The sequence below is a fragment of the Microtus pennsylvanicus genome, chromosome 13, assembly GCF_037038515.1.
Source record: "Microtus pennsylvanicus isolate mMicPen1 chromosome 13, mMicPen1.hap1, whole genome shotgun sequence".
NCBI classification, from domain to species: Eukaryota; Metazoa; Chordata; class Mammalia; order Rodentia; family Cricetidae; genus Microtus; species Microtus pennsylvanicus.
The window spans coordinates 64,763,339-64,785,220 of NC_134591.1; the positions used below are offsets into that span (position 1 = coordinate 64,763,339).

The 21,882-nt window shown below is 50.2% G+C and overlaps 1 protein-coding gene across 2 annotated transcripts in view; it reads right to left on the minus strand.

The window, feature by feature from the left end:
* Positions 1 to 12,825: 12,825 nt before the first annotated feature.
* Wdtc1 (WD and tetratricopeptide repeats 1) overlaps positions 12,826 to 21,882 on the minus strand; it is a 45,615-nt gene continuing 36,558 nt past the window's right edge. For both annotated transcript variants that reach the window (XM_075946410.1, XM_075946409.1), the window contains exons 12-16: positions 20,925 to 21,098; positions 17,749 to 17,984; positions 16,837 to 17,008; positions 15,621 to 15,813; positions 12,826 to 14,695 (exon numbers count right to left, since the gene is read on the minus strand). In XM_075946410.1, the coding sequence (XP_075802525.1) occupies positions 14,498 to 14,695; positions 15,621 to 15,813; positions 16,837 to 17,008; positions 17,749 to 17,984; positions 20,925 to 21,098 (973 nt within the window). In that variant the 3' untranslated portion in view covers positions 12,826 to 14,497. The remainder of the gene's footprint in view (positions 14,696 to 15,620; positions 15,814 to 16,836; positions 17,009 to 17,748; positions 17,985 to 20,924; positions 21,099 to 21,882) is intronic.

Genomic DNA, 21,882 nt, shown 5'->3' on the forward strand with positions numbered 1-21,882 from the left:
AAGAAATCCTATTACAAAACAAAAAACAAAGCAAAAAAACCTCACTAGAAGCATAGCTGAAACTAAGTCTAATCCACTCAAAATTCCTTTGAGCACACTTGTACTTCTTTCATGAATGACCCTGTGCAGTGTGAACCCTGTGTGGTGTGAACTCTGTGTGATGTGAACCCTGTGCAGTGTGAACCCTGTGTGGTGTGAACTCTGTGTGATGTGAACCTTGTGCAGTGTGAACCCTGTGCAGTGTGAACTCTGTGTGATATGAACCCTGTGTGATGTGAACCCTGTGTAGTGTGAACCCTGTGTGATGTGAACCCTGTGCAGTGTGAACCCTGTGTGATGTGAACTCTGGGTGATGTGAACCCTGTGCAGTGTGAACTCTGTGTGATGTGAACCCTGTACAGTGTGAACCCTGTGTGATGTGAACCCTGTGCTGTGTGAACCCTGTGCAGTGACCCTATGCAATGAGAACCCTGTGTGGTTCGAACTCCATGCAGTGAGAACCCCGTGCGGTGAGAACCCTGTGCTGTGTGAACCCTGTGCTGTGTGAACCCTGTGCAGTGTGAACCCTGTGCTGTGTGAACCCTGTGTAGTGTGAACCTGTGCAGTGAGAACCCTGTGTAGTGTGAACCCTGTGAATGTGAACCCTGTGCAGTGAGAACCCTGTGCTATGTGAACCCTGTGAATGTGAACCCTGTGCAGAGAGAACCCTGTGTGGTGTGAACCCTGTTGCAGTGTGACCCCTGTGCGTTGACAACCCTGTGCTGGGGCTGGAGAGATGGCTCAATGTTAAGAGCACTGACTGCTCATCAGGAGGTCCTGCATTCAATTCCCAGAACCCACATGGTGGTTCACAACCATCTGTAATGAGATCTGGTGCCCTCTTCTGTCCTGCAGGCATACAGACAGACAGAACACTGTACACATAAGAAAGAAAGAAAGAAAGAAAGAAAGAAAGAAAGAAAGAAAGAAAGAAAGAACCCCATGCTGTGTGAACCCTGTGTAGTGAGAACCCTGTGCAGTGTGAACTCCATGCTGTGAGAACCCTAGAGGAAAGTGCCCCTCCAGCACAGTTTAGAATAGATGCACTGTCACACTAGTTCCTGACTCAGTCACAATAGTTGTCTAACTTCTTCTGTGCCCCAGCTTTACAAGGCAAGTGTGTGTCTTTGCAATTCTTTTGCCAGCACTGTTAACTTACATGCTGCCTTTTAACCATTGATTATATGGCTGGATGAGTAAACAACCAAAGCAAGTCTCGGGGTTCTGCCACAAAGTTGGCAGTACTGACAAATGCCACATGTAATCTGACAAGCTTCAGTGGCTTCCCATTGCACTGCCCTGGAACTCGCTCTGTAGACCAGGCTGGTCTCGAACTCACAGAGCTCCACTGCCTGTGCCTCCTGAGTGCTGGGAATAAAGGTGTGCGCCACCACTGCCTGGCCTACTGTATCTACCATGTTTTAATTTACAAGACTCTGTACCTTCCAGATCGTGTCTTCTTACTTCTTCACCACTGATACCCTAACCTTTGATCACTTCCTTCCATATCTCTTCATACTGAGGAACATGGCACACACCCCATCCCCTGCCCTCTACCCACTTTAATTAATTTCCATATATCCATCTACACTTAGATGCAACATCGTCTTCTCAGCCAGCCAGTTTTTGGCTTCCAGTCTGAATTAAAAAGTCCCTGTCACTCTCCTCTGGAACACCCTTTTTCCATAGCACATTTACAGCCATGAACTGTTCGCCTCCTCCCCTGGGAAGGAATGGTTGTCTTCATTTCTGCAAATCCATGCCTCGTATAGTGTTAGTGGTTTTTAACCAATATTCACTAAACCGGATCGGTGACAAAAACTTTAGGCTTGGCATAATATTTTGGTAACAGACTGTCTGAGCAAAGGGACCTAGCTTATCGTCTGCTACTCCCTTGTGCTCTGAGCCCTTTTAAGAAGGGTTCCTGGAGGCTACTGGGCACAGTGATTTAGTACTATGCTTTTTAATACTATGCTCAGAGAGACCCCTAGCTTTCCTCTTATAATGTACATTATCCTCCCTTTGCCCTGGGTAGCTACAGAAGGCAGGACGTGAAGGTCATGTGGCGAAGTCAGCTCTCTGACTCCTGCGGGAGGTGGTGGTGGGGTGCTTATCTCCCAGGTTTGGCTTCCACTCGGAGCAATCCCAGAGCCCCTTCTCTCACAGGCATCACCTGGTTCTCACCTAGAGCGCTCAACTCCCTGGCCTGTGTCCTTGCCTCGCCTGCCTGTTTCCCTTTCCCCCCAGCCAGATGGATAATCTCCATCAAAGACTATCGCTGCCTTCCAGGCTCAGAGGATCACAGCAGGGCCTGGAAGAGGCTCCTCTTACACAGAGTTTGTTTGAGGATTGATGGGGTTCAGAGCCACCCCTCCCCCAATACATACACTACCCAAAATAGGAATGACCATCTGGATCCATTTATGGGGCTGCCTGGAGGGGAGGGGAGGACGGCAGAGTGGGAACTGTCAAGCCGGTAAACCTTTGGCGGTAAGATGCTGCCCCTTAGAAAGTGAGCTTAGGGTGCTCCCTGTTTTGGCGGGAGTCAGGACACCCCTCCTCAATCGACTCCATGTAGGATTCCTCAGGGCTCACAAACCTTCTCTCTCAGGGCACCTCACTCATTCTGGCATCCAAGCCTCTCCCTGGGTTGGTCCCAAATTTCCTTCCCAGACTCCTCTGTGTCCTTGGGATTTTTGTGATGCTGGCCTCACTGTACCTCATAGTCTCTGCTTGCCCTGTTCCTCAGTCAGGAATGCCTTTTTCCTCCTCTTCCGCACCACGTTCAAGGTTTAAGGCTAACGCTTCTAAGCTTCCAGAGCAAGAGGGCTGTTTCCACCTATTGAATATTCATGTGTGCTTGCATTAGCATTAGCATTAGCTGTTTACACGTCTGTCTCCCCCTGGAGATTGTAAAACTCCTTGAGAAAGGGACTGGCGGGATCTAATGGTCCCTATAGTCAGCAGGCAGAGAGGGGCTGCTCAGGGAATGCCCTCGGAGCTGTTCATTGACCATATATGGTCTCCTTTCTGGGGAAGATGCATCGCAATTAGTAGACCTGCAAAGGTGGAGGAGCACCCTGCTAGGGCTGCCGGAGCTGCAGCTTGGAGGAAATCCTAGGCTCGGTGCAGGGTGTGGCACACCAGGGGGCAGCATCTTGGGCTTTTGGATTTTGCAGTCTTTCTGCTCAGCTCCCCTTTACACTCAGCCTGCTAAAGATGGCATAGGTTTCTCTTCCATCCCCTCTCTCCCTCTTCCTCTCTCGCCTGCCTTTTTTCATCTTGTCGTCCCCATTAGGATTGTGACACTTTCCGAAACCGAGAAGAGAATGAAACTGTCCTGACATTTTAGGTATTGTAGGAGTCAGCCATAAGCTAAATATGAGCAGATCACCCAAAGGAAGTTCTTTACTTCCCACCATTATGTCAGAGTAGGACTCAGCCATCAATCAATTTAATATAGGCCCGAGTCTCAGTAGTTTACCCTGAAGTGATCGATACCTGGTTGCAGGAAGTACAACAAACTGAGTTTACCTGAGCACCACCCAAGAACAGACCATCCAAAGGAAATGCCCAGGCCGGGCAGTGGTGGCGCCCAGCACTCGGGAGGCAGAGGCAGGCAGATCTCTGTGAGTTCGAGGCCAGCCTGGTCTACAAGAGCTAGTTCCCTCCAAAGCCACAGAGAAACCCTGTCTTGAAAATCCAAAATAATAATAATAATACAAAGGACATGTCTAATGTCCCAACCTTTGTAGATAGGATCACCTGCCAGCACACTCACCAGGACACCCTAGACAAATGTCAGCCAACTGGGGGTCCTGAACCTCAGAAAACCCTCACCCCCACCTTTACTACTATAAAACCCTATTCTAATTGAGCTCAGGGCTCTCCATTTATTCCAATACGTTGGACATGCGGGGAGACCAAGTTTGCAAACTTGTTTAAAATAAAGGCTCTTTGCTTTTACATATGGGACTTGGTCTCCTTGTTGGCTTTTGGGGGACTTTGTGGATTTGTGTTGTAATATGAGCGGTGGGGCTGCGTCCCCAGCACCCTGGCCGTCTGGCTAGCTTATGCCCTGAAATAACAACACACAAATTGTATTCATTTAAACACTGCTTGGCCCTTTAGCTCTAGCCCTTACTGGCTAATTCTGATATCCCAATCAACCCATCTCTAATAATCTGTGAGCACCTGTCTTACCGGGAAGGATTCAGCATGTCTAACCTGGCAGCTTGTTTCATCGCGTGCTTCTGCCCGGGAGAGAGGAGCATGGTGTCTCTGCTCCAGAGAGCAGAGCTGTCGAGTCTGAGCTCACTTCCTCTTCCTCCCAGCATTCTGTTCTGTTTACTCCTCCCACCTATGTTTTAACCTATGAGGGCCAGCCAAGCAGTTTCTTTATTACTTAACCAATGACCTTCCTCCATCATTTCCCCTTTTCCTGTTTAAACAAAAAGTAAAGGCCTTAACTTTAACATAGCAAAATTACATATAGCAAAACAGTTATTAAGCAAGAATCACAGTTACAATATTTATATCTATTTTATTTTTTATCATAACAATGGAAAACTATAACTACCTATCCATTCTTCAACTCCATCAAAGACTCCAGAAGGATATAATATTACCTAAGTAAACAAGAACTAAGAAACTTCAAACTCTAGAAATGACAAAGACATCTCGCTGCCTGGACAGTCACCCAGGCATCCATCTTCAGCCTTCAGGCCCCATAGTATCCAGCAGCCATTTTCATCAAGCAGGAAATTCCAAAGACAGTTCAGTCACTTTCTGATGTGTCCTGCAGAATGTCTCGCAGACTCTTTCATGAGTCAGGAACCCTGAAATATCATCTCACCTTTAGGCAAGTTCAGTAGTCCTCTCTCTGCGGGTTCTTTGTGTCCAGTTTATGCATCAGTCCAGGCAAGAGCAGTTTCTTGCCCAAATGGCTATCAAGCTCTATAAGGATCCTCTTCGATGCCCATCTTCCTCTTGAAGTAGCTGGTGCTGCCAGGAGCAGACGTGTCTCCTTGTCATGAAAAGCCCTAAGTTATTAAAATATTTTAAATGCCATATTCTACAGCCTTTGAGAGATATGAAGAATGCCTATCTGAAATATATCTCTATATATCTAGAAAATCTAAGTAACATCACTACAAAATTGACTATTTATGATTATCCATCAACAACCTATATTTCCTAATTATACATTACATTTTAAAAATGAACTACACAATCACAATACCTTAATCAATATCAGAAATACATATACATATAACAAAATTGACCTTAAAATCCATACCAATGCAAATTATTCATACCTATATCATTTCCTCCTTTAAATGTAAAAGAACATTCATAAACAATATTTTGGGAACATGGGCACAGTTTTTTCTCTCCAAACTGCTTCCTGCTGAATGGGGGCATCGTCAATTAGGTCTTTCATGGTATAACCTGTGTGCTGGTTTCATCTCAGTTGGCAGTTGAGCGAAGCAATTTTCTGAAGATGTTCACAGCAACCCTTCAGGAGGGCGTGGTCCATCATACCATATCGGAATAGAAGAAATGAACAGGGTTTCATCCTCTGTGAAAACAAAATAAGAAACTCCTTTCCAAAGCATCATGTCCTTAGATCCAAATTTCAAAGTCAAGGCATTTTCAAAATATCTATGTTGGATTAGTTCAGCAGCATTTATAAATAAATATCTTTTAGCAGCTTTTAGAGTCTCAGTAGTTTACCCTGAAGTGATCGATACCTGGTTGCAGGAAGTACAACAAACTGAGTTTACCTGAGCACCACCCAAGAACAGACCATCCAAAGGAAATGCCCAGGCCGGGCAGTGGTGGCGCCCAGCACTCGGGAGGCAGAGGCAGGCAGATCTCTGTGAGTTCGAGGCCAGCCTGGTCTACAAGAGCTAGTTCCCTCCAAAGCCACAGAGAAACCCTGTCTTGAAAATTCAAAATAATAATAATACAAAGGACACGTCTAATGTTCCAACCTTTGTAAACTCATGGAGATCCACTTGCCTCTGCCTCCTGAGTTCTGAGATTAAAGACATGCACCACAATGCCTGGCAGATCTTTTATTTATTTTTTTTTAATTTTTTTGTTTGTTTGTTTTTCGAGACAGACAGGGTTTCTCTGTGGCTTTGGAGCCTGTCCTGGAACAGATCTTTTATTTTTTAGATTTATTTATGAGTATTTTGCCTGCACACATGCCTGTGCACTACATTCCTGCCTGGTGAAAGCCAGGAGAGAGTGCTGACTTTCTCAGGACTGGAGGTACAGATGGTTGTGAGCCATCATGGAAGCGCTGGGAATTAAATCCTGGCCCTCTGCAGGAGCAACAGGTGCTCTTAACCACTGAGCCATGCCTTCAGCCAGGAAATACATTCTTTTTAAGCATACATACCTTGTATCTCAAGAGGTTGTGTACATCCTGCGCCACTTTTCTCTGGGGGGCCTTGAACTTGAGGAGACCCACCTGCCTCTTCCTCTGGACCATGGGATTAAGGTATATGTCATCACAGCCAGCTATTTTAGGGTTGTGATTCAATGTTAGTAGTGATTAAAATCATATATTACTTGGACAAGCCATAGCCACTTCCTCTCACCATCATTGGAGCCTCCTTACAACAAAGATAACCAGAGCAGGTAACAGTATCCAGCTTGCTGCAGAAATACATCTAAAGAGGTTGTTGGGGAGGGGTCAGGGGAGGTGGGGGTGTACAGGAGGGATCTGTCTGAAGTGTAGGAACATATTGGAGTCCAATCCACACCTGCCTGCTCTAATGGAAAGGGGGAATGGTAAGAATAGGAAGAGTTAGACTGGAGAGCTGGCTCAGTGTTTAAGAGCATTGGCTGCTCTCCCAGAGGACCTACCTGGGTTTGATTCCCAGCACCCATATGGTAGCTCACAACTGCCTTTATTTGGACCAGAACCTATTTTATGTAAAGAAATAAGTAGCAGTCGAGGGTAGAACCATGAGTGGCAGATCCCTGCCATAGTGCAGGATCTGCCTTCCATTGTCCACCTTCAGTGTTGATATTGTTAGGTCTGAGCCCAGTACATGGTGGGGCACTCACTGATGGGGCAGCACTGGAGAGGATCCTGTTTCCCATCGAAGGCCAATGCTCAGGGTCACACACAATCCCTGAACTTTCTATTCTATAATGTACAATTAATCCGGAAGCTTCAGGCTGGCAGGAACTGGCAGGAACCAGGTATATTGTATGCATTCTCATTGAGTCAGTGGCCAGCCCAATGCCAGGCACATAGTAAGAAGATGAAAGCTGTATTGGGAATAAAAACATAAGAAAATTGATGTGGAATTCCCCTTTGTATGTTGTGAATGTTTTATTACCATTGGTTAATAAAGAAGCTGCTTTGGGGCTATGAATTCTAAGCAGAGATAGAGGAGGAAAAGAAGGCAGGGTCAGAGAGACATCGCCACATAGATGCCGAAGGAGAAAGACCCCAGTCACCTGCCTCAGAACCTTACTGGTAACCACAAGACTTATGGTAAAATATAAAATAATAGAAATGGCTGGGTGGTGGTGGTGTATGCCTTTAATCCCAGCACTTGGGAGGCAGAGGCAGGAGGATCTCTGTGAGTTTGAGGCCAGCCTGGTCTACAAGAGCTAATTCCAGGACAGTCTCCAAAGCCACAGAAACAACCCTGTCCCAAAAAACAAAAACATAATTAGAAATGGGTTAATTTAAGATGTAAGAGCTAGCTAGAAATACGCTTAAGCTATTAGTCAAACAGTATTTCAATTAATATAGTTTCTGTGTGATTATTTAGGGCCTGGGCAGCTGGGAAACAAACAAGCAGCCTCCAAATATAGAAAATATCAAGTTTTGATAAAGATAAAACCAGGGCCTTGGCTAAGCTAATAAAATGACTTAATTTTTTTGATTTATTTTTAAAGATATATTTTTATGAGTGTTTTGCCTATATGTCTATCTGGGCACCACGTGCATGCCTGGTGCCCTTAGAGGCCAGAAGAGGATGTTGGATCCCCTGGAACTTGAGTTATAGTTGGTTCTGAGCACCATGTGGATGCTGGGAGTCAGTTCTGAGTTCCCCAACCACTGAGCCATCTCTCCAGTCCCAACAACCAGAGATCAGGATTTAGTTCCAGACTGCTTCATTCACTGTGGGGCCTGGGGCAAACCACCCTTTCCCTTTCTCTTTGGAATTCGTTGTCCACACTTATATATAATCTGAACATTATAGATTCGTGGTTCTCACCTCTGGCTTCATCAGAGTGAACCTGGAACAGTTCCAAGTAATGCATGGCTGCCTGGGCTCTACTTCAGACAAATCACTATGGGTAGGGAACAGGGACAATGTTTAAAAGATCCTAGGCGGTCCAGATTATGGTCAGGCCTGAGACTCATGAAGTAGCTAACTTGTCTCTTGCAGGCCTCTGGGGCTGCACCTGCCCACCATAAACACAGACACCTCCATGTGTCACGTCTGCTTTGCCGTGCATGTTCACCACGTGGGTCTAGCTGAGCTCCAGGCTCGCTATCAGCGAGGCCAGCGGGAGCTTTGGATGAGTCACGGGAGCAGAACACTTTAAAAATGGAACACGGCTGAGCTTTTCCTGCCTTTATACTGTTGCCTTTTCCAGAGTCACATAGTTGAATCATAAAACATTCTGCCTTGACTGACTGATCTCACTATGCATTTATTCTATGTACATTAAACTATTTTATATGGGTGGTGGTTTGGATGTATTTGGCCCCCATAAGCTCATAGGTAGTGGCACTATTAGGAGGCGTGGCTTTTTAAATTGGGTATGGCCCTGTTGGAGGAAGTGTGTCCCTGTGGGGGCAGGCTTTGAGGTTTCCTATGGTCAGGATACCACCCAGTGAGTCAGTTGACTTCCTGTTGCCTGCCTGTCAAGATGTAGGGCTTTCAGCTCCAGCACCATGTCTGCCTGCACAATACCATGCTCCCCATCATGACGGTAATGGACCGAACCTCTGAAACTGTAAGCTCTCACCTCAATTAAATGTTTTCTTTGTAAGAGTTGCCATGGACATGGTGTCTCTTCACAGCAATAAAAAAGTCTAAGACAATATGTATTGGTGTTTTGTCTGCTTGGGTCTATGTACCACCACATGAGCCTGGAAACTCCTAAGGCCAGAAGAGAACATAAGATCCCCTGGGACTGGAGTTACAGACTGTTGTGAGCTGTCCTGTAAGTGCTGGGAGTTGAACCTGGCCCATCTTCTGGAAGAGCAGCCAGGGCTCTTAACTGATGAACCATCTCTCCAGCGCAATTTTTTTTTTTCTGAAGGAAGATAAGTACTGTTCATGTTGGCCATGAACTCTGAGCTCAGGCCACCCTGCCTGGCATTTTTTTAAATATTTAATTGTATGCGTATTAAAAAACGGCGCTCCCCCTTTTCCTCCCAGGAGCTAGTTTATCCTCTGACCTTTTGAAGCACGTGTTGGTCCATTCCAGTTTGGACAATCATGAACAGAACTAAGTCAACTCTGCAGTCCCATTCCTAAAGAATATATACCAGCCAGGCAGTGGTGGCACATACCTTTAATCCCAGCACAGGCAGGTAGAACTCTGAGTTTAAGGCCGGCCTGGGCTACAAAAGGAGTTCCAGGAAGTCAAGTCTACACAGAGAAACCTGGTCTCAAAAACAAACAAAAATCTTGCTGCAGGGTGAAGAGGTGAACAGTCTACTTGGGGAGTAGTGAAACTGCCCTGTGTGACAGCATACGGTGCGTGTGTATCTGAAGTATGCTTCTGTACAGTCCAACAATTGAAATGCGGTCCATAGAAACAAACGTCAGCCAGTGCTACGGTGTGGAAAAGAAATCCCCAGCGAGGTGGCGCTGATATTGGTTACTACGGGGTGGGCACCTTCTCTCTGCCCCTTATCTCACCATATTTTTGCTCTGCCAGTCTGAAAGGCAATGGGATCAGCCGTCTGTCCATCACCCAAAGCCTATGGAAACCATCAACTAAAGATTCCCTGCTCTGTTTTTCTCAGGTATTTCGTCAGAGCAATGGACTAGACTGGACTGGCATAGACTAGAGCAAGGATCAGTAGTAGGGAACCAGCCAGGGGGAGATGCATGGAGCTCAATGTTCAGTTTGCTCTTGTGTGTGTGGTACACACACGTGCATGCGTGTAGACCAGAGGTTGGTCCATTGCTCTGTTGTGAGGCAGTCTTTGTATTTAACCTGAAGCTTACCATTTCAACTTGACCATCTGACTAATGAACTCTCGGGATCTTCCTGTCTCTGCCACCCCAGAATTAGGACACATTTGGGTCTCTATGCTTGTGTGGCATGGATTTTACCAACTAGGTCATCCCCCTGCCCCTCAACTATCTGTAAGCTAAAACTACTCTAGGGGGAGGAGTACCATTGCCAGATAAAAGGAAGCTCCTGGTACAATATTTAAAATTTCTTCCTTGCTGAGCTTGGTGGTTTTTTTGTTTTTCGAGACAGGGTTTCTCTGTAGTTTTGGTGTCTGTCCTGGAACTAACTCTGTAGACCAAGCTGGCCTCAAACTCACAGAGATCCGCCTGCCTCTGCCTCCCAAGTGTTGGGATTAAAGGCGTGTACCACCACCACCACCTGGCTGAGCTTGGTGGTTTTTAATCCTAGCTTTCAGGAGGCAGAAGCAGCAGGTGGATCTGTGTTCAAGGCCAGCCTGGTTTATATTGTGAGTTCCAGGTTAGCAAGGGCTACACAGGGAGATCTTGTCTCAAAAGGTACCACAAAGTGCCTCACTTTTTGATTACTCGTTTCTATTTTGTGTGCACAGGTGTTTGCCTGCACGTCTGTGCATCTCTCGTGCAGCGGCCATCACGTCAGTCTCCTGACCTGGAGTTCCAGACGGCTCACGTGTGCTGGGCAGAGTCCAGTCCTCTGCAGGGTCAAATGCCACTCAACTCGCCCACTATCTTGGTAAATTCTAATGGCTCCTCCTTGTCTATAGTCTCTCACTGAGGACATGGTCTCCTCCAGTTAGCCCCCCCCGCCCACCATCTTCAACCTGGGTCCACAGAGAAACACACATTGCATGACTTCCTTGCCCCAGGAGGCCATGCCTCTCACAAATGGGCTGGAAATATCTGGAGGCTTCTGGAGACTTAATTTAGGAACAGAGGGCCTCTGTCTAGTCTGTGCCCTGACCTGAACAGCTAGCTAGCCCAGCTTGGTTCTTCCCATAGCTACTAAGAGAAGATTCTCAAGTTTTACTGCGGAACCGTTCCTGTGGCACTAAGAGCTCCTGAACTGTATCAAGGGACCTTATGGTGTCCTGGCAGGGTGTCGACAGCAAACAGGAGTATTTTAAATTTGAGAGCTACCAACATTTGCTCCATGGCCAGTAGATGTTGGTTTGCCATGGAGCAAATGACCAGTTTGAGGTAATCTGCAGTTTTCTTGAGACTGCAGCGCACTTGCCTTGGCCTGCTCCCTTATGAGACTGCAGCGCACTTGCCTTGGCCTGCTCCCTTATGAGACTGCAGCACACCGCCTTGGTCTACACCCTTATGAAACTGCAGCGCACCGCCTTGGCCTGCTCCCTTACTGTGGTGTACTACATCCTTCCAAGAAGTTGGGCTTTAGCTGGGTGCAGTAACATACACCTTTAATCCTGGCACTATGGAGGCAGGAGGATCTCTGTCTACAAGGACAGTCGGGGATTCATAATAGATCGACCCTGTCTCAAAAAAAAAAATTGGGTTTTTAGCAGTCACTGTGATAAAAAACAGATCAGTGTGGGATTGGAGCTAAGAGTGGTGGCGTTTGCTCTGGATAAAAGTTTGAGAATCTGTGCCGCACACAGATCCCATCAGTAACTGGCTAGATAGCGCCTGCCCAGTATGCCCGATGCCCTGCCTTCCATCCCTGGTATGCAACAATCCGCAGCACATTAACTGGGTGTGGTGGCGCACACCTGTGATCCCACTGCTCAGGGGATGGAGGCAGGAGGACCAGCCTGGGCCAGAGATCCTATCTCAAAAGTTTCTCCAAATTTATGTGTAGTGGGCGGTGGTGGCGCACGCCTTTAATCCCAGCACTTGGGAGGCAGAGGGAGGCGGATCTCTGTGAGTTCGAGACCAGCCTGGTCTACAAGAGCTAGTTCCAGGACAGGCTCCAAAACCACAGAGAAACCCTGTCTCGAAAAACCACAAATAAAATAAAATAAAAATATAGTTAATTTGCTAGGAAATGAAAACTCTAAATGATTTGGCATACAGACTTAATACACTGATCTCAGCCGTTTTTCTTGGGGTGGGGGCTCCATGGAAAATTACTGTTGTGATAAGGCTGTGAGCTAAGAAATTCTGGAATCTTCTGGTTTAAGAAATCACCAAATCTAGGACACAGGAAAAAAACTGTGGATGCCGAAATCCATTTAGAGCAAAGGACACACGCAGAACACACAGCATGTAGCAGGGGAACACTGTGTGCAACAATTCGCTCCCTGGAATACACATACAAGAAACACGTGCCTTTTGGATCCTAGGGCAGAATGTATATTTCTGATTTGGTTCTAGTTTAAAGAATCTGAGAAGTCCCTCATTTCACAGGGAGAAAGTCAGAGAGGAAAAGCTGATTACTGCCAAACCACAGCCCTCCCTCTGGGCTCGGCCTGCTGGGCTGAGTGGCTGCTGTTTGGTGATGACCCTCACAAGGCAGGTTTCCTTCTGCAGAGGTGTGGCCGCTCCAGTGAGAGAGCTATGGAGGGGGGACTCAAGACCCACATGTATCCCAACAAATGCCACTAGTCACAACTAGAACAAAATGGTTTTAATCAATTGCGTCACCCTCACTCTCCTGGGAGCAGAGCAACAAAAAGGCTCGGCTCCTGCCCCCAGAGGACAGTAAGGCTTCTGTGTCTCCACACTGCAGGGCCCAGGCTAGGCAGGTGGGTGGGAGACAGGAGGAGTGGAGGGAGGAAATGGCAGGTGGCTTGAACATAGGAAAGCAAAGGGACCCTGGCCAGTTCTTGTGCCCCACGGCCTAGCCCAACACTCCCTCTCCCCCTCCCTGGCTTGAGAAAGGTCATGAGGAGGAGACAGGGGAGCAAGTCCCCCAGCAGGAGCAGCAGCAGCTGCTGGCTCCTTCACCAATAAACACACTTCATTACCAAGCTACAAGAGAGGGGTGGGAAGAGGGCCTGGGGTGGGCAGGAAGGGGGAGAAGCTGCCACCTGTGTCGCTGAGATTAAAGCAATGAGATGGTGCCAGACCCCCCACCACTAGCCTCAAACCTCCCCCCCCCCCCAGTCTTCTTAAAACTGTGAAAAAGCTTTTAGCATGGCCCTCCTGTCTCCAGGCCGCTCAGAAGCTTGACTGAGAGGAGGCACCTGGCAGAGACAGGGGCGAGGGAGGGAGGAGGGGAGAGAAGGGAGGCTGATTCTCCCCAGAGGCTGCAGCTGGAGGGCTGCAGCCCAGAAGAAGCTCACAGGGCCGGGGGAGGCAGGGATGAACCAACTCCCACCTAGAGAACAGGAGCCACGGGGTGGGGACAGGAGGGGGAGGGAGGCTTGGTGGTGGGGTGGTGCTGTGTCCAGTGTAAAGCTTGGGGGCTGCTGAGGAGGGATGTCTGAGCTAGGGACTTTCCCACCCCTCCCCCAGAGCAGCAGGGACAGAGAGAAGCCATCACTTCTTTGGTCTTTGTGGCGGCTCAGCACTCGGTGGGAAGGAGGGCGGAGAAGGCGGGAAGGGTCCTTAGGTAGCGCCACCTCAGCAGAGAAGGCCTGGCTGGGAGCTCTGGCAGAAAGGTCACAGTGAGGCCGAGAAGCGCCCCAGGAGAGTGGCCATGGCGCAGAAGTACTTGCATGGGCAGGTGGGTGGGATGAGGTGTCCCACCTCCTGCCACATCATAGGAAAGGCAAAGCCCCCAAGACAGCCTAGGGGAACAGGCCAGGAGGGGACGAGGAAGCTCCCCTGCCACCAGGGCAGGTGGCCTGACCTTGCCATGCCAGGGTTCCCATCCCTCCTGTGCTTTCACCCTGACACTGGTGGCTGTGAAGGGACCTTCCAGAAAGACCACAGGGGAGCTAGCCCTGTAGGCAGGGAGCAGGATAGGCAACGGGCCAAGGCAAGCCTTTGCCTGCGGGGAGCTCCACTCCCTCTCTGCTGCAACTGAAGGGCAGGGCAGTCCTCGAAGACAACTTCAGCTCCTGCCTCCCCACTGGGCCAAGAGTCTTCCAGAGACACAGAAGCAGGAGTTGAGGGCAGACAGAGAGGCTTCCCCTCCTGCCTTTCTGCTCAGGGCTGGGGACAGTCAAGGGACAATCAGCCCAAGAGTCTGAAAGCCAGCAAGTTGCAGCAATCCCCACCCACAATGCCAAACTAACAAACAAAACAGGGGAAATGAAAAATGGGGGTGGGAAGACAAACCAAAACAGAACCCAGCCCTCTGATCTCCTGCACAGGGCTGGGGACTGGGCTGGGAGCATCTAGCTGGGCCGGCACTGCACCTGGCCCTCGGAGTTGTCCTCGTCATCAGAGGCCCCAGCACCCCCACTGCTTAGGCCTGTGATCCGATAGCCCATGTCTAGCAGCATTGCCTCCAAGGGGTTAGCATTCATGCGCCGCTGGTTGGCCTGAGAGGCACCCTCCATATCCTCCACAACTCGGCCTGTGAGATCTTCACTCTGTCAAGAAAAGGCAGTTGTAGTGGGCTCAGGGAGGGCCAGCAGGATTCGAGCGAGGCACATGTCCTGTGGCACATGCACAGGGGCTGGGGAGAACACATACTAGGATGTAAGAGGAAATACCCACTTCAGAGTATCTGAGAGATCACACTAGAGCATCTATGGGGCACGGAAGGTAAAACACATGGGAGGAGGAACACATGTTGGGGGGGATGCCTCCCATCCGTGTGTGTGTGTGTGGAGAGAGAGAGCACATGTGTTGGGTTGGGGACCAGATGCAGTCCCCTACCCCTAACAGCCCCTTATCTTTGCTCTCTCACGGAAGGGTCCTATGGGCCCCCCTTCTATAAGTCACAGCAAGTCAGTTCTGATCAGATCTACCTTGGGCACTCCAGTCTGCCAGCTGCACTGAGAGCAGAGGCCACACTGGCCTAAGAGTTCTGTGTGCAAGACTGCCCTCACAGCGTCCTCTGGAGTTGCATCACCCCCGGGGTGAGCGAAAAGGGTAGAGCTCAGACTTAAGGTTATCAGACTCCAAGGTCTGTGGACCTCGCTCGGACTTGAGTCAGCCCGCAAACCAGCTTTTGGGTAGATACATCAGTTGCACAGGAAGGGAAAGGCCTGTGGGGAGCCCGAGGCATCCCATGAGGGGCTGATCTGTCTTCCTTCCTGCACCCCTGTTCTTGGTGGATGCTCCTTTCACCTTCATGGCTAGCTCAAGGATAGTCCCAAGAGTACAGAAGCCAGGCTCACCCCAGAAATACCCACTGCATTGAGGGCTTCCTGGGCCCGGGGCTCCCACCTCCCCAGCAGCTTTAGCCTGTGTGGTTTATTCACTTCCCCAGCACTGAAGCTCAGCCAAGAGGCTCTAAACATAGTCTCTATGTTTCTTGTCTGGCTTTGGCTACCCTGCTTGTGTCCTCACCTCTGGCCGCGGGTTCCACAGTCGCACAACAGGGTCGATGCCACTGGTGGCCAGGAAGCAGTAGCTGGGGTGCGGCTGCAAGCAGTTCACAATGGACTCATCCCCCTGGAGCACTCGGACTAGGTTGGTGGTCTCCTTTTCCCAGACGAAGAAGGAGCCATCGTCAGAGCCACTGACGATGTACTGAGCATTGCTGGCAGGGGACAAAAGGGCAGGGAGGTCAGGTGGGAGACTCCCCTAAAGTCTCAAGTAAAGGCTTGAGGAAAAGGATGAAGCCTGGGACCACTCAGGTCCTCATATTCAGAACCCTTGATTCAGAACCCCACCAAGCAAATGGGGTTCTTCCTTCGACACTGCAGGTACTAGTCAGTACTGTATTAAAACCCAACATCAGTCAGGCGGTGGTGCACACGCCTTTAATCCCAGCACTCAGGAGCCAGAGGCAGGCAGATCTCTGTGTGTTCGAGGCCAGCCTGGTCTACAAAGAGAGTTCCAGAAAAAATCCATCTTGAAAAACAAAACAAAGAAAACAAAAAAAATCTAACATCAGCGACTCTCTGGGTCCCTCCAAAATGGTGCTGCAGTGTCCCATGGTACATCACTACATCCTTGGTGTAGGATCAACTCTTGTATCTATCTTAGTCTCTAAGAACATCCTCATCTAGCTAAGCCCTCCATCAGCGATCTGAAACTACCAAATCCTATCCACAACACGGCCCACACCTACTGCTGACATTTAGAGGGGTCTTGGTGGAGACTCTCTTGATCTATGTCCATGTGTCTTATCCACCCAGAGAGTATAAACAAAGGAAGGATGGGGATTGGGGTGGGTGCTCTGCCCCTCAGGACCTAGGGCACGGTCCTGAGCACAATGGTCTGAGGTGCCCAGCCTCTCATAGTCCTCGCTTCCCCTTTCAGTGGCAAAAAAAGCTTTAAGTGTCCAGCTAAAGCAAACAGGCAAGCTCTGGGATGCTAGGCAGAGTGGGGAGGGTGGAGGAGACTGCTCCAGGTACAGCGTTGGATGCTGTACTCAGACCAGTCCATCATGACTCCCGGCTGGCTTCATGAATAGACCAAGAAACAGAGGTACCCAAGGGGACAGAGGCGGAGCAAAGCAATGAGTGGCCACAAAGTCTACACCTCCCGTGTGGCCCCACCTCACCAACTCCTGCTGCCAATTGTGATATGCACCCTCCTCCTGTTCAGGGCCTCAGACCTGCCAAAGAAATTCGCCTCCTTGATGTCTGTGGTGGTGTTGCAGTGGCCACAGTAGCGGAACTGATAGTCGTAGCTCCGTTCCCGTAGCACCATTTCGTCTTCCGAGATGGAGTCCTTGCGACTTGTGCTCCGAAGGCGAACTGGACCACCGCCAGCTGCCTTCTTCTCCTCTGGGGGCAGAAATCGAGCAGAGGTGAGATGCTCCCCCCGGGTTCCTCATTGCTCCCTCTCTAGCTCTGAGTGGTCTGCAGCCTAGTACTGGCAACATAAGGCTGTCGGCCCGCACCCTCACTCTGGAAACTGAGAGAAGGCCGTAGGGATGGATATGTGTCACGCTTCCCACTTGAAGAGCATTCACCGAAAGGACAAACTCCATGCTAGTTATTGCCTCCAGTGAGTCCATTTTCCGTGTTTGTGGCCCACATCACCATGACCCAGCTCTCCCTACAGTCTGGCGAGAGGAACCAGGCAGGCTTTGGGGCCCTTTGCAGATGACACTGGTCTGGGGGCTGTGCCATATCTGTGGCCACACAATTCTACCTAGTAGAGCTGAGTGGGGAACGAAGGCATTTCCACTGTCCTTGACACCATGCCTGCCACACTTGCACAGACTACAACAAAGACAATAAACAGCACTCATCTCTCTCAGCCCAGTGAGCTGCCAAGACCCCGCCTGGGAACAGGTGGGAAGGCCTGACTGGGCTCAGATGATTTCAGTACCTGGTGTCGTGAGTGCTCTCATTACCCTCAGCAGAGGCTTTCAAGGGGAGGTGCTGACCATCCATCCCCCTCTTCAGGTGTGGAAAGTGAGTTTCAGGGGTCAGCGGGGGATCTGATTGCAGAGCCAGGCCCTACCCGCATCATGTAGCCCCAAGCAGGTAATCCACAGTGAGCTCTGCTCCGCACTCACCACCATCGCTTTTGGAGAAGAGGGCAGCTGTGATGTCCCGACCCAGTGCATCACAAGCACTACTGTGGGCCTGCTCTGGGAACTTCCCTTTGAAGTCATCCAGGCACTCCAGAGCCTCAGCCACATACTTCAGTTCAAAGAGGCACCGGGCCAGGCGGAAGTGTGCCTTCAGGTGGCAAGGGTTCAAGGAGATGGCCTTGAGGCAGTCCCGGAGGGCATCATAGTGGTCGCCATCCCTGGGAAGGTAGAGGAATATAGATTAGAGGTGAGGCCACACAGCCGACACAAGGTTCCCACTCAGTCTCCATTTTCTTTGGCTACTTCTAGCTCACCTCTAACACACTTCAGGGTGAGGAGACAGAAACCTTGGAAGCATTGGCTTAGCCTGGCTCTCCCTCCCTGGGAGATGGAGCAAGCTAAGGAGCAAGCCAGGAACCCTGAGGTTTAAGACAGTAAAAAGCAGTGTCGGGCTGCCCTCTGCTGGGCACAGACGGCAACTGTGCATGGCTCACCTCAGGCACCCGCAGCTCTGCAGCAGAAGGCCTGGCATCTTGCCCACCTCAGACTCCCCAAGCCCTCCTTCTCTTTTCCTTCATCCACCTCCTCAAATCCCCCTGCTGGCCTTCAAAGCTATGTCCAAGGCAGGGGGCCCTCAAGGACAGTTCTATGGTCAGGAAAAGCCAGAAGTGCGAGGCCTGGGGCTCAGGGTCTGACCAGCAGGCAGCGAGCCCTCAGCCAGACCCCCCTCTGTCCTGGCTGACTGATCTGCAGCAGCTGTGGCCTCCACCTCCTGGGGCTGGAGGATGGGGCCTGTCTGGCAAAGTCAGCTCTCTGGAAGCTGATGGGGAGGGGGCTGTGCACACCAGGAGTTCCAAATCCTCTCTACTCATTTCTCCAATGGAAAAGTATGGATAAAGGGTAGGGGAGACGCTTTTTGTTGGAGGGGGTAAAGGGAGAAACCCTCGTTTTCCTATGTTGAGCCATGACAAGGAGGCATGCCTCCCCTGTTGCCAGAAACACACCTTTGCCTCTCATCTGTAGAGCCAAGCAGCAGCAAGGACCACTTTCCCCTTTAGAAACATGTATTTGTTTGTTTTTTTTCAGTGCTGGGGAAGAAAGCCTTCCCTCTGCCCACCCCGCCACTGGGCTGGGCTGGGCCTACTCTGAAGCCCTCCACCAAGGGCACAGTTCACAGTATTCCTGTGCGGTTCCAGTCAGCCTGTCCTAGATGATACCTCCTGACCCTGCTCCTGCCAGGTCTCCAGAAGGAACACTCAGCCCTCGGAGCAGCCACTGGGACCAGCAATGTGGGGCAGGCAGGAAACAGTTGCTTTGATGGTGAGCGCTGCGTCAGAATGAGTGGCTGTGACGAAGGAGCAGGCGTTGTTTGGAAACCCAATTACTGCCTGCAAGGTGCCCCTTCTGAGCTCCTAGCAAGAGCCAGAGCAGAGACCAGCCAGAAGCCAGAGGGTGGTCTGCTTCCAGGAGCAGATGGCAGCTCTGGGGAGACTGGCCTGGGACAGAATGTGACATTCTTAGGGTCACTGGCAGGCATGTGGGGATGGGAAAAAAAGAGCAGGCTGGCCCCAGGGCTCACCCATCCTAGATGCACGGCAGATCAATCTCCCTGAAAAGACAGCCCTCTGCACATCCCTGCTCAATCTCTCCAGTAGCTGCCCGGCACACACTGAATCAAGGCCAAACGCCACCCTCTGCATTCCAAGCCCTTTCCAGGCAAGCCCCAGGCTACCTCACAGACTCATCCCCTGCCAGTCCTTTCCAGAACCCTCTCCTCCAGCCAAATGGATTTGCTGTTCTGAAGCAGGCTCTTCAGTCGGTCCCCCGCCCCCACGCCTTTGTTCACACCATTTCATCTCCCTGCAATGTCCTTCCCCACAGTCCTCTCCTCCCCCTCATCTCCTTGTGTAAGCTGCCCACACTTGGAGCCCATTCAGACACCACATCTTTCTGAGGCTTCCCTGATCCTGAGCTGAGGCGACTCCACTCCTCTTGATGCCCACAGCACTTTACCTGCCCTGCTGCCTCCTGCATCTTTCATAGCTTTCATGCTGAACTATGTCAGACTTTATCCTTGTCCAGCAGCTGGGCACTCCAGGGCACAGGGACTCAGAGTGACAGAACTGTTTGCCCAGTACCTAGCACATAGTAGGAGCTCAGAAAAAAGCTGTGAATGAGGAAACCACCAACTTTTCTCAGCAAAAATACCGACCTGAAGCACGTGAACGTCCCGGTCACGTTGAGATGAGGGCTGCCACGTCCTACCCAACCATTGGAACAGAGCGGCGACATACCTCAGATATCCCCAAAGAGTCCTTTTGAATTTGGGTGCCACTCGATGCCTAGGGGAACTCCTGATGCTTAAGCTGACTTCTGTGTGTGTGGCATCTTCCCCGCCCCCATCCTGCTGACTTGGGTGGGTTTCTTAAGCTTCCCCAGGCCTGCCTAGTTTCAGCCAGACGATGGCACACCAGCTGGCCTGTCTGTCTGGGCAGAGCCGACGGATGCCAGACGGAGCAGAAATGGCTGTGGGCCCAGCTCTATCCATCTCTAGTCTTGGCCCTGGCTGGGGGATGGGGTCTGCGTGCCTGCTTGTCTGACGGTACTATAGGCAGGACTGAAGCCCTGATGGTCTGAGGGGCTTCTTAGGCTACGCTCCTGCCCCTTTACCTCCAGCCAGTGTAACCCACCACAATCTATACTTGATTTCCGACCTCTAGGTCTAGTCTGTACTTGGTCCAGTGAGTGGCTACAAGAACAGAAAACAAATGCAGAACCATTTAGCTGCAGAATCATGTTTGAGGATACAAACTGAGTTCACCAAGCTCCTCAGTTGCATCTACCGAGATTCCATTGTTCTTTCAAGGCCAGATTCTCTAGTAATCAGTATCAACAATGTCTCAAGCCCCACTTCATTCACAGGCTGTAACAAAGCACTGAATTTCCTGTGAACACGACCACTAATCTCTTGGTGCTTAAAATATGGACCCGGCTACCTTCATTCAGCCTTAGAGATGGGAAGGAGTGGCCTACATTCAAGGCCCCAAGAGGCAGCAGGCTGCCGATGCCACCTTCTCTGGTTGCCTTAGCAATTTGATTCCATGGTCCGCTTGCTCGGTCCTCGTTCTGACCCAGGTCCCTTTGCGGTGCCCACTCACCACTTGCGTTTCATGTAGGCAGCAGCTCGGTTCCCATAGAGCATGGCATTGTGAGGGGCCTTCTGCACCGCCTTGCTGTACAGCTGAATGGCCTGGGTCCACTGCTGGCAGGCGAAGGCTTCATTGGCTTGCTGCTTCACGCGTTCCAGGTATGGGGGCAGCTCCACCTGGGGGCTGCAAGGGACGAGAGCCAAGCCAGACCAGTTAAAGGTTAGTAGTGCTATCCAAGGGCCATGCATGGTTCTGTGGACCCTAGGATCTCACTGCTATCCAGAAAAGGCCGCTCTCACTTTGAGATTACTACCTATTACCAGGAGAGAAAATGTGTACAATCCAAATACTGTGAGCCAGTATAAGGGAGGCAGGAGTAAGGATGCCTGGACAGGCATACAGCAATCACTAACCAAATGCTTGGGGCTTAGGTGCCAGCCACTGATATTACCTGAATTAACCCTAGACCATCCTACTTCTTCCCATGACTCTCTATGGAGAGTTCGGTTCTTCTCAGGGACTAGAAAATTCCAACATCTGAGGCCAAGAGAGGGGTGGGAAGAGTTGAGGCAGGAATATGCTCTGGGATGGGAAATACTATAACCAGGAGGACCATGTGGGTGGGGGAAGGCTCAATGCCTCCAGATTGAAGCTGCAGCAGGAACATTGGCCACTCTGAGAAGCCTCTCTGGCCCAATCTCCAACATCTGGGATTAACATCTGGGTTCTGGAAGGCAGGGGTATATGTGTTATAAATTTTTGTTGAGATTTAATTTTGTGTTATGGATGTTTAGCCTTTATCAATGTGTACCATGTGTGTGTAGTGCCTGAACAGGCCAGAAGAGGGCACTGGATCTCCTAGAAACAGAGGTATAGACAATTGTGAGCTGCTGTGTAGCTCTGGGAATGGAACCTGGTCTTCTGGAAGAGCAGCTAGTGCTCCTAACTGCTGAGCTATCTCTCCAGC